The 16,183-nt window shown below is 33.3% G+C and overlaps 3 protein-coding genes across 3 annotated transcripts in view; all 3 read right to left on the reverse strand.

Moving 5' to 3' along the window:
* Positions 1-822: 822 nt before the first annotated feature.
* On the reverse strand, positions 823-2,332 carry HELRODRAFT_82846 (hypothetical protein; the record flags this gene model as incomplete). The annotated part of the gene is made up of 5 exons (XM_009023115.1): positions 823-878; positions 1,251-1,391; positions 1,616-1,714; positions 1,801-1,871; positions 2,250-2,332. Coding segments are annotated over 5 exons (450 nt in total), but the record flags the coding sequence as incomplete, so codon positions are not given.
* Positions 2,333-5,959: 3,627 nt separating this feature from the next.
* On the reverse strand, positions 5,960-11,645 carry HELRODRAFT_175718 (hypothetical protein; the record flags this gene model as incomplete). The annotated part of the gene is made up of 13 exons (XM_009023116.1): positions 5,960-6,083; positions 6,335-6,621; positions 6,922-7,047; positions 7,754-7,882; positions 8,161-8,290; positions 8,834-8,916; positions 9,131-9,232; positions 9,539-9,688; positions 10,046-10,071; positions 10,235-10,285; positions 10,828-10,915; positions 11,126-11,282; positions 11,539-11,645. The coding sequence occupies 13 exons, from the start codon at positions 11,643-11,645 to the stop codon at positions 5,960-5,962; spliced, it is 1,560 nt and encodes a 519-aa protein (XP_009021364.1).
* A 1,487-nt stretch (positions 11,646-13,132) lies between these two features.
* The window catches only part of HELRODRAFT_175719 (hypothetical protein), a gene marked incomplete at both ends in the record, with an annotated part of 4,495 nt that continues 1,444 nt past the window's right edge, over positions 13,133-16,183 (reverse strand). Inside the window, 3 exons of the mRNA XM_009023117.1 lie at positions 13,133-13,183; positions 13,979-14,533; positions 15,892-16,125. Of these exons, the coding sequence (XP_009021365.1) occupies positions 13,133-13,183; positions 13,979-14,533; positions 15,892-16,125 (840 nt within the window). The remainder of the gene's footprint in view (positions 13,184-13,978; positions 14,534-15,891; positions 16,126-16,183) is intronic.

Genomic DNA, 16,183 nt, shown 5'->3' on the forward strand with positions numbered 1-16,183 from the left:
TACAATGAACAGGTCATGTCTTATGCATCAATCGGCGTTATGAAATGAAAAACATTTTATTTATCTTTCCCGGATATGAAAAGTTTCTATATTATCTATGTTAATATCATAAAAAAGATTAAATAAAAATATCGTTAAATAAGGCATTCTTTAAATATAAATACACACGCACGTACACACACACACACATGATGATGATAATAACGACACCGAAATCGTAATGATAAAAAATAAATTAGACTTGAATAACAATTAAATTAATAATTGCATATTTCAATAAATAAATAAACTAATTTAAACAAAAAATTTAAATCAACATTCTCACTCAGCGATAATACTAAAACAGACGTCACAAACGAAATTATAAATAAATTTGTACATTTTGTGTGCTTCTCTGTTAAATGCCTACACCAGATTTTTTAAAAATATTTTCATACAAATATTTATGAAAAAATTATGATACAAAAAAGTAAGTTATAGATTCATCACATCATCTTCTCATAACTAGTTACACCTCCGTGGAAATCTTCTAAAAAACAAAGACGAAGAACTTTTATGATCAGTGTTTTAATATTTGTTCTTCCAGAAAACAAAATTTTATTAATTTTTTTTATTAAATTTTCTATGAATGTTTTTGACGTCACTGATGACGCTGAGCGAGCGAGAGAGAGAAAGAGAGAGAGAAAGAGAGAGGGAGAGAGAAAAGAGAAAAAAAGAAGTGAGAGAAAGATAAGAGAAAAACAAGAGAGAGAGAGAAAGAGAAAGAGGGAAGAGAGAAAGAAGAGAGAGAGAGAGAGAGATTGGTTGGTTGGCTCGGTGACGTTATAGATTGCCTTCCCACGCGTCCTTCCTGCTCTTCAAATCTGCCTTCCTTTTTTCTATTTAGGGAAAGGAAACATTCGAAATTGAGGTGTCAAAAAAACGTTAAAGCAATTCTTTTTGAATTGAATTATTAATAACTAATTATTTATTAATTGATAATTAATTTACATTAACATCAATAATAATAATAATTATTATTATTATTATTGTTATTATTGGAAAAAACATTACCATTCAAAAACACTAAAAAATTTGCACATCTAAATTCAGACAAAAAATTTAACCAGAAAAAAAAACATTTATCATCGTCATCACAATGAGCTGCCTCATTAAAATCACCACAAAAACAATCACCAACCATCCCCATCATCCTCATAACCATCCCATCATCCTCATAACCACTCACCACTCACCACTACCTTACCCACCTCTGGCTTCTTGAATCTTCTTCTTCTCTTCCTCTCTTTTTTCCTTCGAAACATTCGTCCTAATGCCCAGAGCTCCGGCAACCAAATTCCTCACCACGTGCGTCACCGTCACAGGCCTCTCCTTGTATGGTAGGAGGAAGTCTGAAGACAGATGAAAAAAAAATTGGGTCAAAATTACTCACTGAATATTTGGGGCAGTAAAATTTTAGTACTCTACTAAAACAATACAATACAATACAGCACAACGAAATATAATACAAAACTAAAAACAAAAACAATACAATACAAAATACAATACAATACAAAACACAATACAATACAAAATACAATACAATACACAATACAACACACATAATTATACCCACCACTACATTTGCTGATTTTAACTTTCGTTTGTCGAGTTGCCTGATCTATGCACCTCAGTTTTATGATCGGATGATGGAAACTCGTCAAGGCAGTTGTGGCTTATAATTATGACAATTATGTTACACTCATGTTGATTTTATGTTAATTTATGCAAATTTAGGCAGAATAATAAGCAATCACTTACCGGTGGTTGAGCTATTAAAAATGGCAATGGCGTGTGTATCGTCCACCCATTTGATATCAAATCCCTGAGAACTGAAAGAATTAAGAACAATAAAATATACGCCAGTACTAATAATAAAAATAATGTAATGAATATAAAGAGAGAAAGAGAGAGAGAGAGAGAGAGAAAAGGAGAGAGAGAAAGAAAAAAAGGAGAGAAAGAGAGAGAAAGAGAAAGGAGAGAGGCCGGACACTGCTGTTGTTCAACTTCAAATCAAGTCGTTATTTTACTCCTATAATACGATAATAGTGATGAAGAATAGATCTAGTAATTATTATTATTACCATAAATAATTAGTATTTATATTAAATAATTAGTATTTATATTATAATATTATATTATTATTATTATTATTACGTTAGTTTTATTGCAATATCACGGAATTATTATCACATAACGATGCAACTGACTGAAACTTATTGAATGCCATCATGAGATCAGCAGTCGTTATCTCTCTACTGAAGTTGTATATCTCCAGTAAATGGCCGTACTCTGGTGAAATGGTTTTACAGAAAAAAAATACAAATAAATTATGAATAAATCAAGATAGTTGAAGAAATAAAATAACAAATTCAAATACAATTACGTTTTTGAAATGATAGAATAAGTGTTGTGAATTTAAATAATGAAATGAAATTAATAAAAATATGGATATTCAACGGTAAGTAATTCATCTTTATCACCAAGCCCGCAACATAACAACAATAATAAAGAAATAACGTATAAATAAAAATAATAAAAAATAATCAAAATACTGATATGAATAATTATAGGCAAACTTTGAAATGGCAAATTAATATCAGGAGGTACGAGCTCGAGATAGTTAATGGTTGACTTTTCGACTTTGACTGGCCCAACTTTGGAGAACAGCTGTTTATAAAATTATTATAAATAAATGTTAATTTTTATTATCTTTAAAATTAATTTAAAATGATAATTTTTAATTAAAATATTTAAATAAAAAGAATTAAGAAATTAAAATGAAAAAAAAAAACATGCCCACCTCTTCGAGAAGTGAAGGGTCAAGGGCATCTCCAGTGTCATCAAACTTAGAAAACCACGAATCGCCATCCTCATCATCACCACCACCCTTTCCGTCATCATCATTATCGGCACCTAACTTTGCATCGGTGCTATTATAATACTGGCCACTACTGATACTATTACTAATACTGCTGTTATAACTATCATCATAATCAGCAGCATTGTTAGAAGTATTAATATTAGTATTAACATCACTGAAGCTAGTATTGTACATTGAATTATTGTCGTCAGCATTATCAATGATGTCGTTTTTATTGTTGTAGGAGTACTGTTGATGCTGTTGTTGTTGTTGCTGGGATCCACTTTTAAATTCCACAACAGCAGAATCTTCAATCTGTAAGCGTGAAACATCATCAATATCGTTTCTGCTGTTGTGGTGACAATAAAGGCTAGAATGGTTACTAAAATTGTTGCCATCCATTCCATTATTAATGGCAACAACATTACTGAATTTATTGTGAGCGTTGACACTACTACATTCAGTATTAATACTATTTATGTGGTATAGACTGGGGTTAGTTTCTCCAGAAAAAATACTGTTTGTAACAGGAGTGAAATTCACAGCAACTCCACCACTGTCAGGAGAGCTGGGAGTGTTATTATTAAAACCTGAATTATAAAGAATGGCTGAATCATGAATGGATAGATCATTATCACTGTATCTGGATAGATTGTTTTTAATGATACTGCAACTGACGATACTAGAGTCGTTGAGTACGTTGGAGTTGGGCTGCTCATGTTGTTGTTGGAGCTGTTGTCTAGATGTTGTCATAGTTATAGTGTTGTTGAGATGGCTGTCAGAGTTGTAATGTTGAATATTTGCGATTTTGTTGCTATTGTTGTTGTTGTTGTTGAGATGTTTACCTAATGTTAATTCAGTTTTTTCATGTCTTTTCTTCGATTGCTGATTCAAGTTGTCATCACAATTAATATCAATACCGCGGTTATAAGTGTCATCAACTGGAAGAGTTAGACAGATTTCATTTGGAAATTTCAAACTAGACTTATCTACAAATTTGATTTCACTATTATCCTCTTCATTATCACCTCCTCCATTAATGAGTTCACATGAATGGGATTTGTTGATGTCTGATTGTTTGGGCTTACTAGAAAATTTTCTGTCTTCTGTCTTCTGCAAAGTTCTTTGTTGTGGTTCCTCACCAGATGAATTATCATTATTCTTTGGATGTCGATGTTTGTTGCTGATTTTGTTACAAATTTCTGGAATCGTTTGTTTGTAACTGTTTTCCTGGCTAACAATATTTTGTTGTCTTTGGTTGATTGGGACATAGAGAAGTCGATCTGGCTTTTTATTCTTTGGTTCCTTCGCTTTCTTCATTTTGGTTGTGGTTGGTCTGAAAGTGAATGAATGATAATTGAAAACTTTTGTTTTTAAGAGATTAAATAAACTATTCACTCAACGAGAATTAATAATAATAGACATTAATTACAACACTAAAATCCATTTAGGCACAGTATTACAAATAAAAGACAGCTTTAAATAATCTAGATACCATCGAAGTCCCAAGAAATTTAGTATCCTTATTTTTAATAAAAAAAAAAATCCTGAATAAAAATAAAAACACATCTTGAAAGAAAAACAACCCTTGGAAGTCATTCAATTGCTAGATTCACTCAATTTTACATTTGATTTTTTATGTGAAATAAAACTAAAAAGACGAGAAGACTAGCAAAATAGATAATTCAACTATTAAAAAAATTAATCATAGAACAAAAAAAATACTATACTACAGTTTGTTTGAATTTGAAGAAAATGTTATAGCAGTTCTCCTAGCATCCTTCTGCCCAAGAGAAAAACTCTTCAGTTCAGGATATTCATAGATTAGTTGATGAGTTAGGAACCTGAGACGACTATTTAGTGGAGGAAGTAGTAGAACCCTAGGAATAAGAAAGATGATAGAAAGACTCATTCAACATTTTTTATCTCTAGATGATTCATTAGATTAGATTAGGTTAATAATTAAAAGTTAATTAAATAGTTTAGTAAAATAATAATACAATTATAATTATTAAATTAAATTTTTTAAACTTGAAGCAAAATCTTATTTTTTCATTGACTTTACATTACATAAATTACTTCTTAATTAAAATTATAATTATTAAAAAGTTTAATATAAAAATATTTATGATTAAAATAAATAATGTTATGACATGATTAGTCTAAATAACTAATCATACTACTAACCTGATCTTTGATAAGCCTTAATAACTGATTGATTATAATAAATAAAATAATAATCTATTGACCAACCGACCCACCAACTGACCAACCAAAATAATGATAACCAGATTAAATTTCAATGTAGTAGTAATGCAATGATTCACTCACTTCATTCAACTTCAACCCAAACCCAACCAAACAGAAAAATTAAAAACGAACGACCAACTTAGCACAAGTAGAATCTTTACAGGAATGAACAAAATCATTCACATCCTTTGTCAGGTGTTCTAAAAATATATTATTTTCATAATCCAGATCGCAACGGTAAAACATTTAATGAAATTTTATTCGAAAAACGCTTTTTTCTCCTTGCAATAACAAACTAAAAGTAAATGTAAGTAAAAATAGGAATGGAAAATTTTTAAAAACTACCTTGAACGGCACAAACTACAATATGAAGATAATCGAAACTAATTTAAATTAGACATTAATTTTAAACAAACTTTGTTTTTTAAATATTTACTTTTTTACCTGTTTATATATATATATATATTTGCGCCATGGACATTTGAAACTACTTTTACAATGCAAGATAATGACGTCACCAAAGAATAGATAACCTACATCTTTATAAGACGTTGAGCGTTTAACAAAAAATGTTTATTCTGGAGAAATTTGAGATTGTACATTTGATATCAACGACTTATAATTTTTTAAAAACATTAAATAGTAACCATAAGATCATCAACTTGAACTATTGTAAAGAAATCGGTCTTGAAAAACTCATAAACAACACAATTATATAAAATGAATTATATGAAAAACACATTAAAACACTGAATGAGAAAAATATGCATAATATACTACTGATGATAAAAAATAATCCAGCTGATTTTATGTAATTATTGGAGAAAGTTGAGAAAATGAAGCGGCCGGACACATATTCACGTTGAGGCACTGAGATTCATAATGTTTCGGCAGGTCGGTTCTTGATAAACTGCTCAACACATCAACCCACCTACAAATTGAAACATATTTTTGCCATTATTTGTGTTAAAATTGAAAATAATAGTACTTTTAATACTGTTTAAATAAATTTAATTATTGGTTTCATAGTGTATCCTGGCTGTGCAACGCAGCAACTTTCTAGTATTTGAGTCCATTTAATAATTTATTTTTACATAGGAATTGAGCTATAGCACAGTGAAGCTTATTTTTATGATTGTTGGTTAACGCCGAAAAAAGCAAATTAAATAAATTAGGTTCAACCTTTCTAAGATATCATGATTTTCGACGAGGAAATAGTGTGGAGTGGATTGATCCTTATGCGTGATCACGAATATCTTACTTGCGTTTGCTCCACAATCGCTGACACCGCCACCACCACTGCCACTACCACCAAAGACAATACTGCTATTACTACTATTGATACTATTGCTGCTGCTGCTGCTACTTCCAATACTGCTACTACTGATACTGCCGATGGTGTTTTGTTGTGAAAGTCTTGAGGATATCGTGTAGCCAGGAATGGGTAGGGAGGAGAAGGATTTCACGTCCTAATGAGGAAGCAATATTAATCTCATTAACATATTTTTTGACGTCATCATCTTCGTCGTTGTTGTCATCATCGCCATCGCTATCATTATCACCATCATCACAATCATCATCACAATTGTCATCATCATAATTGTCATCATCACCATCACAATCATCATCACAATCGTCATCATCGTAATATAGATCACCAAAACTGCAATTATGATCACCATTCCAATCATTGTATAATAGTTATAAAATCGCAAAGAATAATAGTAATATAATAATAATAATAATAAAACAACAGCAGTAACAATAACCTTGTGGGCCTTAAATGCATAGAGAACGAAATCCGAGCAGACGATAAAATAATAATTTTGCCAGTTTTTAAGGTCACACGATGTTTTCATGTAGCCACACATTATGTGCTTGTCTTTCGCTTTCGTCTGAATGTTGATGACGACGTCGATGATGATGTTGATGATGTTGTTGGTGATGATGGTGAATATGCTAGTGGTGATGGTGTATATGTTGGTGATGATAGTGAATATGCTAGTGGTGATGGTGTATATGTTGGTGATGATAGTGAATATGCTAGTGGTGATGGTGTATATGTTGGTGATGATAGTGAATATGTTAGTGGTGATGGTGTATATGTTGGTGATGATGATGATGACGACGGTGGTGATGATGATAGTTCTGACATCGAGAAAACATTATGATGATGATTGAAAAATGTTGATAAATTAAAAAGTGCATATACATAATAAACGAAACTAACGCCAGAACTACTTAAACATTTGATAAATTTTTGTTTGCCGTTCATACTGTTCACAAGTTCATCGTTCGCAGTGTTCTTCTGTTGGAAGCATGTGAAACAACTATCACAGACACGACATTTTTTTCCGTACGTGTATTCAAGTTCAACGCGATTCACCGAACATTTTCCGCATACGATCTGTTTGTGTGTTTGTATATATGTATATATGTATGTATGTATGTATGTATGTATGTATGTATGTATGTATGTATGTATGTATGTATGTATGATGTGTGTGTTTGTGTTTATGCGGGTGTGTTTGGCTTTGCGCGTTTGTGTTATTTATGTTCCACACACGCACCAAAAACACACACACACACGCACACACTTACATGACCACAGGAACGACAGTGTTTCTTCCTATTGAAGATGTTGAAACCCTCGGCGCATCTCATACACATGCTAACTTCACTGTCCTTGACCCACTGCGGAGCACGTCTGCCTAACTCGTCAGTCGGCAACTGGTTAGTGCAATGGCGTAGGTGGCCAGTTTAAATAAAAATTTGTTTAAAATATTTTAAAATAAATTTATAATCGTTGTTATCATTCTCGACATTTAGAACCTTGTGCAAGCTGCAACCTATAAACTTTATCATCATTGTCATCATCATTATTATCATCAACATCTTCATTATCATCATCAACATCTTTTTCATCATCGTATTTTACCATTCCCACCATCTTCAATTCCACACCAGTAAACATCATAATCATCATCTGCTTGAATAAAAATACGCACCTGATAATGATCTGATGACGACATATTTGATTGTGGCGATGACGTTTTTGTTGCCACCGATGGTGAAGCGCTGCTTTTTTGGCAGGATTCAATGGCAGTGTTGAAAGCCTGGGAACAAAGTATGGATTGGCTTATTGAATGGGAAAAACTGAAAGCTTATGAAGACAAACATTTGAACGAAATAAACAGAGGCAGAAAATAAAATGAACAAATTTGAACGTAAAAATGTAAATGAAATAAATTAATAAGGTGAATATATACATAATTGAACAAACACAAACATAGATATAATAGAACAAACACAAACATAGATATAATAGAACAAACACAAACAAATTCAAAATAAAAAGTAAATACTTCGATCCATTTTGCTTTTTCGGAAGGTGAGCTGAAAAAAAACAACTAAAATTTGATCTCCAACTATTATAAAATTAGTTAATAATTAAAAATTATGACGTGTGGCGTGATAGCTCAATGGTGAAATGCCCGCGTCGCACTGACCGGGTTCGAATACAAGACAATCCTCGTCACTCATAAGCATGATTAAAAGAGAATATTGAAGTTGAACATCGAGTTGATTGTTCTGTATACATAATGTTGGTCGATTGATTATTATCATCATCATCGTCATCATCACCATCAATGTTGTCGTCTTCGTTATCATCATCATCACCTGGCAAGTAGTTCAATATTTTTATCAATGGTACTCAAATAGAAGGTTCCAGGAATCAAGAGGTTGTGAGCATCTTCAACTATCTGGTTGTGATGATGGTGATGATGATGCCAGTGGTGATGATGATGATGATGATGTTTGTGGCGATGATGATGCTGGTGGCGATGATGATGAAAATGTCTGCGGCGATGATGATGCTCATATTATTGCTGCTGATAATGATGATAACGACGAACGTGATGACGATGATGATGACGATACCAAACAGCACAAGATACAAAAAAAAACACAAAATACTTTAAGATCAGCCAGGTTGATTCTTCTCTTCAATGAGTACATTTCCCTGCTACTTAGTGTACTCAACTTGGCCGGCTGGCAGACAAGTAACATGTCGTTGAACTGCAGATGATGATGATGGCGATGATAATAATAAAATAATAATAATAATAATAATAATAATAATAATAATAATGATAAGAATATTACAACAACAGCTACTACTACTAATACTACTACTACTACTACTACTGCTACTACTACAACAACAACTACTACTACTGTTGTTACTACTACTACTGCTGCCACTACTACTACGACTTCTACTAATAATAACATCATATCATCGTTATCATCATCATCATCACATCATCGTTATCATCATCATCGTCGTCATCATCATCATCATCATCATCGTCACCTACTCACCAGAAATAGATATCTCTTGGCGGCGAGACCAGTGGAATGGTGGATCCTCATCATCACCCCCTCCCTTATGAACCTCCTGTTCGGTGTGATGACGTCACTGATCATGTGACCCAGGCGCTTGTTTATGTTTATCAACTGTCTGAATATCTCCTGATGATGATGATAATGGTGATGATGATGGCTGTGATGATATTGATGGTGATGGCTCTGATGATGATGGTGATGGCTCTGATGATGATTACGATTATGATGATGATGGCTGTAATGATGATCTTGATGATAATGGACATCCCGGTCATTCGGTCGGTCAGTCAGTCATTCAGTCAAATGGTCAATCGGTCAACCAACCAACCAATTAAACAACCGACCAGCCAGCCAACCAGCCAACCAACCATACAACCAACCAACCAACCATACAACCAACCAACCAACCAACCAACCAATCAGTCAGTCAATCTAGAGACATTGACTTACCACTTTTCTAAGAGTTTCATTTGAATGAGAAACTGCTTTTGAGACGAGATCGTAAGCGCCTGCTCGTGTTAAATTAGGATGATAATAATAATTTAAAGATGATTATATAAATGATGATGATGAAGTAATAACAATAATGATTGTGAAATCTAAATGATAGTGGTAAAGTTAGAGATAAAGTGATGACGACGACGAAGATGAATAGAAATTTATTTCACTCACATTGAATGTCCTCTTTATCTTGTGAGTCGTTGGTCATATGCTTCATGTACTCTGTTTCATGTTCAGAAGAGGGTTTATGTTCAGAAATTAAACCACCCTCAATACACACGATCACACAAGCATGAGGTTACATTTCGCATAAAGTTTTGTTAAAAAATCTTATAAGTTTGATAAGTTTAAACGCTTTAAAGAAGAAAGACAAACAGAAATAGAGAAATTGATAGATAGAGAGAAAGAGAGAAAAGGAGAGAGTAAATAAGATGTATGGGTGTTTTTGTGTTCATGCAGTTGCATCAAAGGATTGTTAAATTAAAAAAAATTCTTCTCTATAAAACTGAAAACTATTAAGAATGTTTACGAGATCTTCAAAAAGCAATTTCATTAAGAACTTTCACATGTTAAGTAATTAGTAAAGTTAGGCGATGTTCAAGTTAACGTTTAAATAAACCACAAAACAACTAACAACCAGTTGAAACGTGAACAAAATTTTGAAATGAGCACCAACTGCGTTAGAGAGTTATAAAAAATTAAACGTTGAATGAATCGTGTAGTTAGAAATAAACATTTGATTGCACGATTGACATGTTGACAACCTTTGAGAAGCATTAGATACTTGGGAACTCTCTGCACTGGCTCCAGCAGGTGATGCTTTAGCTCCATTTTGCCGCATTCTGGAAGTTTCTGCAACGATACAGATTAACATTACCGACGATGCGTTGCTGTTGTAATGAGATCTCTGTGATGGCCCAGTGACTCTTGTGCAAACTCCTTTCGTTTCTTGCAGTCAATAGGTTTGAATGCAAGAGATTTCCGCTGATAATGCAACAGCGGGACCAGGCGTTTTAACCATTACACAGTGACGCAACCCAAAATAAAATTTAAAAAAATAACCTGAAGCTGCTCTACCAGATTTGAGAATTCTCGCGACCTATCCAACCAATATTCGAGTAAGCTGGTTGCGTTTGCGTAGTTCTGAATGTACTGCGTGTAGAGTTTGAGGAAGGGGGCGAACTTCTTCATGATGTCGCCGATCTTTGGAGTGCTGTCCCTGGTGGCAGTAGGCGGTTCAAATCGTGGTGAGAATTTTCAGATGGAGATGTTTGTTAAATAAAACAAATTTGTATCGTCAACATTCCGAATTTCAACTTTACGTTATGGGCAACAACAAATAATGAATGACAACCGCAGTTGGAATTCAAACAAACAACACAAACATACTAAACTCAATGCAACAAATTTGAAAAATATAAAAAAATAAGAAAAACAAAACAAACAAAAAAGAGCAGAAAAAAATAGAGCCCCACCATTCAGCCAGCCTGCTGTTGAGTTGTGGCAGCAGGTCGTCCCGGTGTAGCTGGTAGATGCTTTCCACGTTCGAGAAGATCTGAATGGGTACCTCGTGGGCGAACATCTTCGCACCTTTGTTTCGCCGCCGGATTTCATGGTGGAATATCTGGTGAATGTGAATTAGGAATGGATGCATTATAACGATGAATGGATGGATGGATGAATTGGATGGATAAATATATGAATGATTAAACGAATGAATGAATGGCCAAATTTATGAAAACATTCATTTTAATTTATGGGTTATTTATGATTTCCATGTTAAAACCTCTTATTTGAAATTTTGCAAAATATTGCTTTTTTTGGGTGGTTGCAACAATTTTAAACTAAAATTTATAAAATTGGCAAAAAGATTTATGTGTGTGCATGCGTGTGCGTTTGTGTGTGTGCGCGCGCGTGTGCGTGTGTGAGTAATTAAAGTAATAACAAATAATTACCTAGCCTAACCTAAACTACACAAACAAAAAAACAAAAACTAAAAGTGATTTACAATGGCGTAGCGACACAACAGTTGCACAGACACACTCGCACACTGTTTTCGTACACGAGTTCCTATACAAATATGCACACGTGCGATTTATACAAACAAATAAATTGTGTTTAAGTAAACTGAAGCACACCCATACAAAAATTTGATGAAATTTGATATTCAACTTTGGATATTTGGCCATTTTTTAAGACCAAACAGCCGAAAATTGCAAAATCTGTTTAAACAATCACTTTTTTGAATTCCAGGACACAATTTTTCTATTATTATAAGCAGAAAATTTAATTCGGTGACCATAAATACTCCAGTTATAACCTTAGAAGTTTCTTTTTTTCAAAACCGTCGGTTTTTTTATTCGGTGAACCGCTTCGACTGAATATTTGACCAACTATTCAACTATCCCACCCTTGGTTGAATTCACTATTTGATGATCATACACACACATACAAATGCATTAGCACTTACAAATAGAGGCACATACAGACACACACCTCAACTTACATTATATGTACATTTTTATACGCACATTGTACATAGAAGCTTTTATACATATCTAAAAACGCGTACACGTTCACAATCATACAATTGCACACATACAAATGTACATACACACACACACACACACATTCACACAATCTTGATTGTACGTAAGTGAAGAGGGCAAAAAATTATCACGATAATGTATAATTAAATAGGTCATGGAAGTGTTCGCTTGTTATGTAGGTCAAAAATTGATGGACGGACGCAGGAAGAAAAGATGGATGGATGGATGGATGGATGGATGGATGGATGGATGGATGGGTAATGAATGAATGAATGGAACGTTGGACGAATTCATAGTTACCAAAATAATGTTTTTCTAATGAGTGCATAATGTTTTTTTTATTCTGATTTATCTTCTCTTCACCATCATCATCACTAACATTATTGTTGCCATCATCAACATAATCATCATCTTCATCATCATCAACGTCATCATCAACGTCATCATCATCATCATCATCATCATCGTCATCACGAACGAACGCGTCAGTAATTTCTACCAAACTCAATATTCACGAGTTTCACTTTCGATTGCAGTTAAGATAGGGTTTTTTCCGTAATTGCCCTCTGTGCTATAAATAACATGTAAGTAAATTTCTAATTACGTTAATTAGAAATTTAGAAGTCTGCGCCTGAGTTGAGAGCCCACTTTGATTAAGCAGTTTTGAGTTTACTAACACGCTTCAGACAAAAATTACACATACATAGTAATTTACCGTAAGACGTATTTACAATCGTAATCGTCGTCGTCATCATCATCGCCGTCTAGGTCATCTTCATCTTCGTCGTCGTCACCACCTTCTTCTTCTTCTTCACCATCATCTTTTTCATCAAACCTATTTGATTATCTCCGCCATTAACACATTAAAAAACACATTCCCCACTTTTGAAAGACTAATTGTTCGGCTCATATGTGAGATGTCGAAACCTTGTTCTGAAAATTTCGCCAGTGTCTAAATTAAGTTTGGAAATTAATTTTTGCCCTTGCATTTGAAGTGAGTGCGTTCAGCAAATATAAGTTATCAACTTCTAAATTAGTAGCTGTGTATGGTGAGATGAAATTTTTATTTAAATTTAGTAACATAGGTTAACTTATTGTAGACACATCTAACAGACACAACGATAAAATCAACCGTAAACAACAACAACAACATGAGTATAAACTGGGAAAAAAACCCATAACAATCTAACAGTATTGGTAGATAAAGTATCTGGCTAGACCAAGAGCCAGACAACTAGCCAGAAAACCAGCCAGACAACCAGCCAGACAACCAGCCAGACAACTAGCCAGACAACCAGCCAGACAACCAGCTACTCACATATAATCAGACAACACTAACTTGGTCAATAAGATGCAATCTCCTAACATAGGCCTTTTCACTTTCCAGCAACTCTTTAGCAACTCTGTAGAGCCTTCCCTCCGATTCCTTTTTAACGTTATTATTGTCATAATCGTTATTGTTATTATTGTTGTTATTATTATTGTTATTATTATTGTTGTTGTTATTGTTGTTACTGTAATTATTGTTGTTGTCTTTGTCGTAAGCATTGTTGCCGTAATTAATGCCGTCGTAACTAGCAAAGTTGAAATCATGGCCGTCTAAAAAATACAAGCTATCGTTGAAAATGCTCAAATGCTTCAGCTTATTCGTGTCGCTGTTGTTGTTGTTATTATTACTATTGTTGTTGTCGTTGTTGTTGTCGTCGTCGTCGTTGTTGTTGTTGTATTTGTTTCGCTTGATGACGTTGTTGATATCATAGCTATCTGAATTTTTGTTGATGTGACCAATAAATTCATCATCATTATTATTATTACTGTTGTTACTGTTATTATAATTATTGTTGTTTTCGTTGCTCTTGTTGTTGTTGTTGTTTTTTTTGCCGTGTATTCTCATTGATTGGTCACTAGAGCAAGACGAGCCCTATGATTTTTGCATATTAAAAAAAAATTATTTGCGATAAATTCATAAAAACAGTGAAATAATTAAAATTCTTCTTCATCATCATCACCAACATCATCATTGTCATCGTCATTATTGTCATCATCATCATCATCATCACCATCATCACCATCACCACCACCACCACCACCACCATCATCATCATCATCATCATCATCATCATCTAACCTGTTGATCTGATGATGATAACGAACTTCTTGGACTTGCGCTCTCTTCATCGGAAAAATATTCGCCATCATCATCACCATTAACAATTTTTTCATCATCATTTTCATCATCATCATCATCACCACCACCACCACCATCATCACCATCATCATCATCATCACTACCATCGCCCTTGTTAGCTTGAATATTGCCATTCATAATTACACTATTATCATTACCATCATCTTCGTCATCATCATCATCATCAAGAGGGCGATTTTTATTATTTATAATTATATTATTACCTTTTACTCCTCCATTTTTGCCATAATTATTATAATTATTATCGTTAATAATTCTATCATCACCACCATCATCATCATCGTCATCATCGTCGTTGTCATCATTATCTCCGTTAGCAGAAACCATGCTATTAATATTGTTATTATTAATATTAATATTATTAATATTATTATTATCATTATTATTATTATTATTATTATCATTGTCATTATTATTATTATTATTAATATTATTATTATTACTAATATTATCAGCATCATCATCATTACCTCCATCAGTTTTATCAGAAACATTGCCATCAATTTCATCATCGTTATTATAACTATTATCATTATTATAATAATTATTATTATAATTGTTATAATTATTATTATTATAAGCACAATCATCACCGCTATAATTTGTATCATCATAAATGATTATTTCAACATCATTATTATCATCATCATCTTTTTCATCGTTATCATCGTCATCTTCTTCTTCTTCTTCATTCTTCTCAAGAACAAAAGTAGTCCCGTTATAATTATTATCATCCGTTACTACGTAATCAGCTGCGTTAACATTATTATCTTATCATCATCAGCGTCGTCGTCATCAACTTTTATTTGTTGTTGTTGTTGATGATGTTGTTGTTGATGCTGCTGTTGTTGATGTTGTTTATGATGTTGTTGTTGTTGATGATGATGTTGTTGATGTTGAAGTGACTGTGCATAATGTGATCGATCCATGTTATTGTTGTTTATAAGTCGTTGAACATTTTGTTCTATGTGATGACGTATTGGAATTTGCGATTCATGTTGTTGTTGTTGCTGTTGTTGTTGTGGTTGTTGCTGTTGTTGTTGTTGTTGCTGCTGTTGATATAAATGTACTTGCCGATGTTGTAGTTTTTGACACGGAGTTGAATTAAGTGATATGCTTGGCGTCCGACTATTCGCATGTCCCATACTCGAAGCAACAGCTATCGATTCGACCGATACCGATTTTGCTGGCACGACTTTTTCAAATACTGTCACACTGGGCAGCAGCTTGTTTGAAGCCATTTTTCTCGATACTAAGTTTTCATTCATCGACTCGTTTGTTATCGATTCAGTCGATACCGACGACTTTTTCAAAACCGATTCCGTTGACATCAATTTGGTAGGTTTCGATACCGATTCATAA

The sequence above is a fragment of the Helobdella robusta genome, assembly GCF_000326865.2.
Source record: "Helobdella robusta unplaced genomic scaffold HELROscaffold_34, whole genome shotgun sequence".
NCBI classification, from domain to species: domain Eukaryota; kingdom Metazoa; phylum Annelida; class Clitellata; order Rhynchobdellida; family Glossiphoniidae; genus Helobdella; species Helobdella robusta.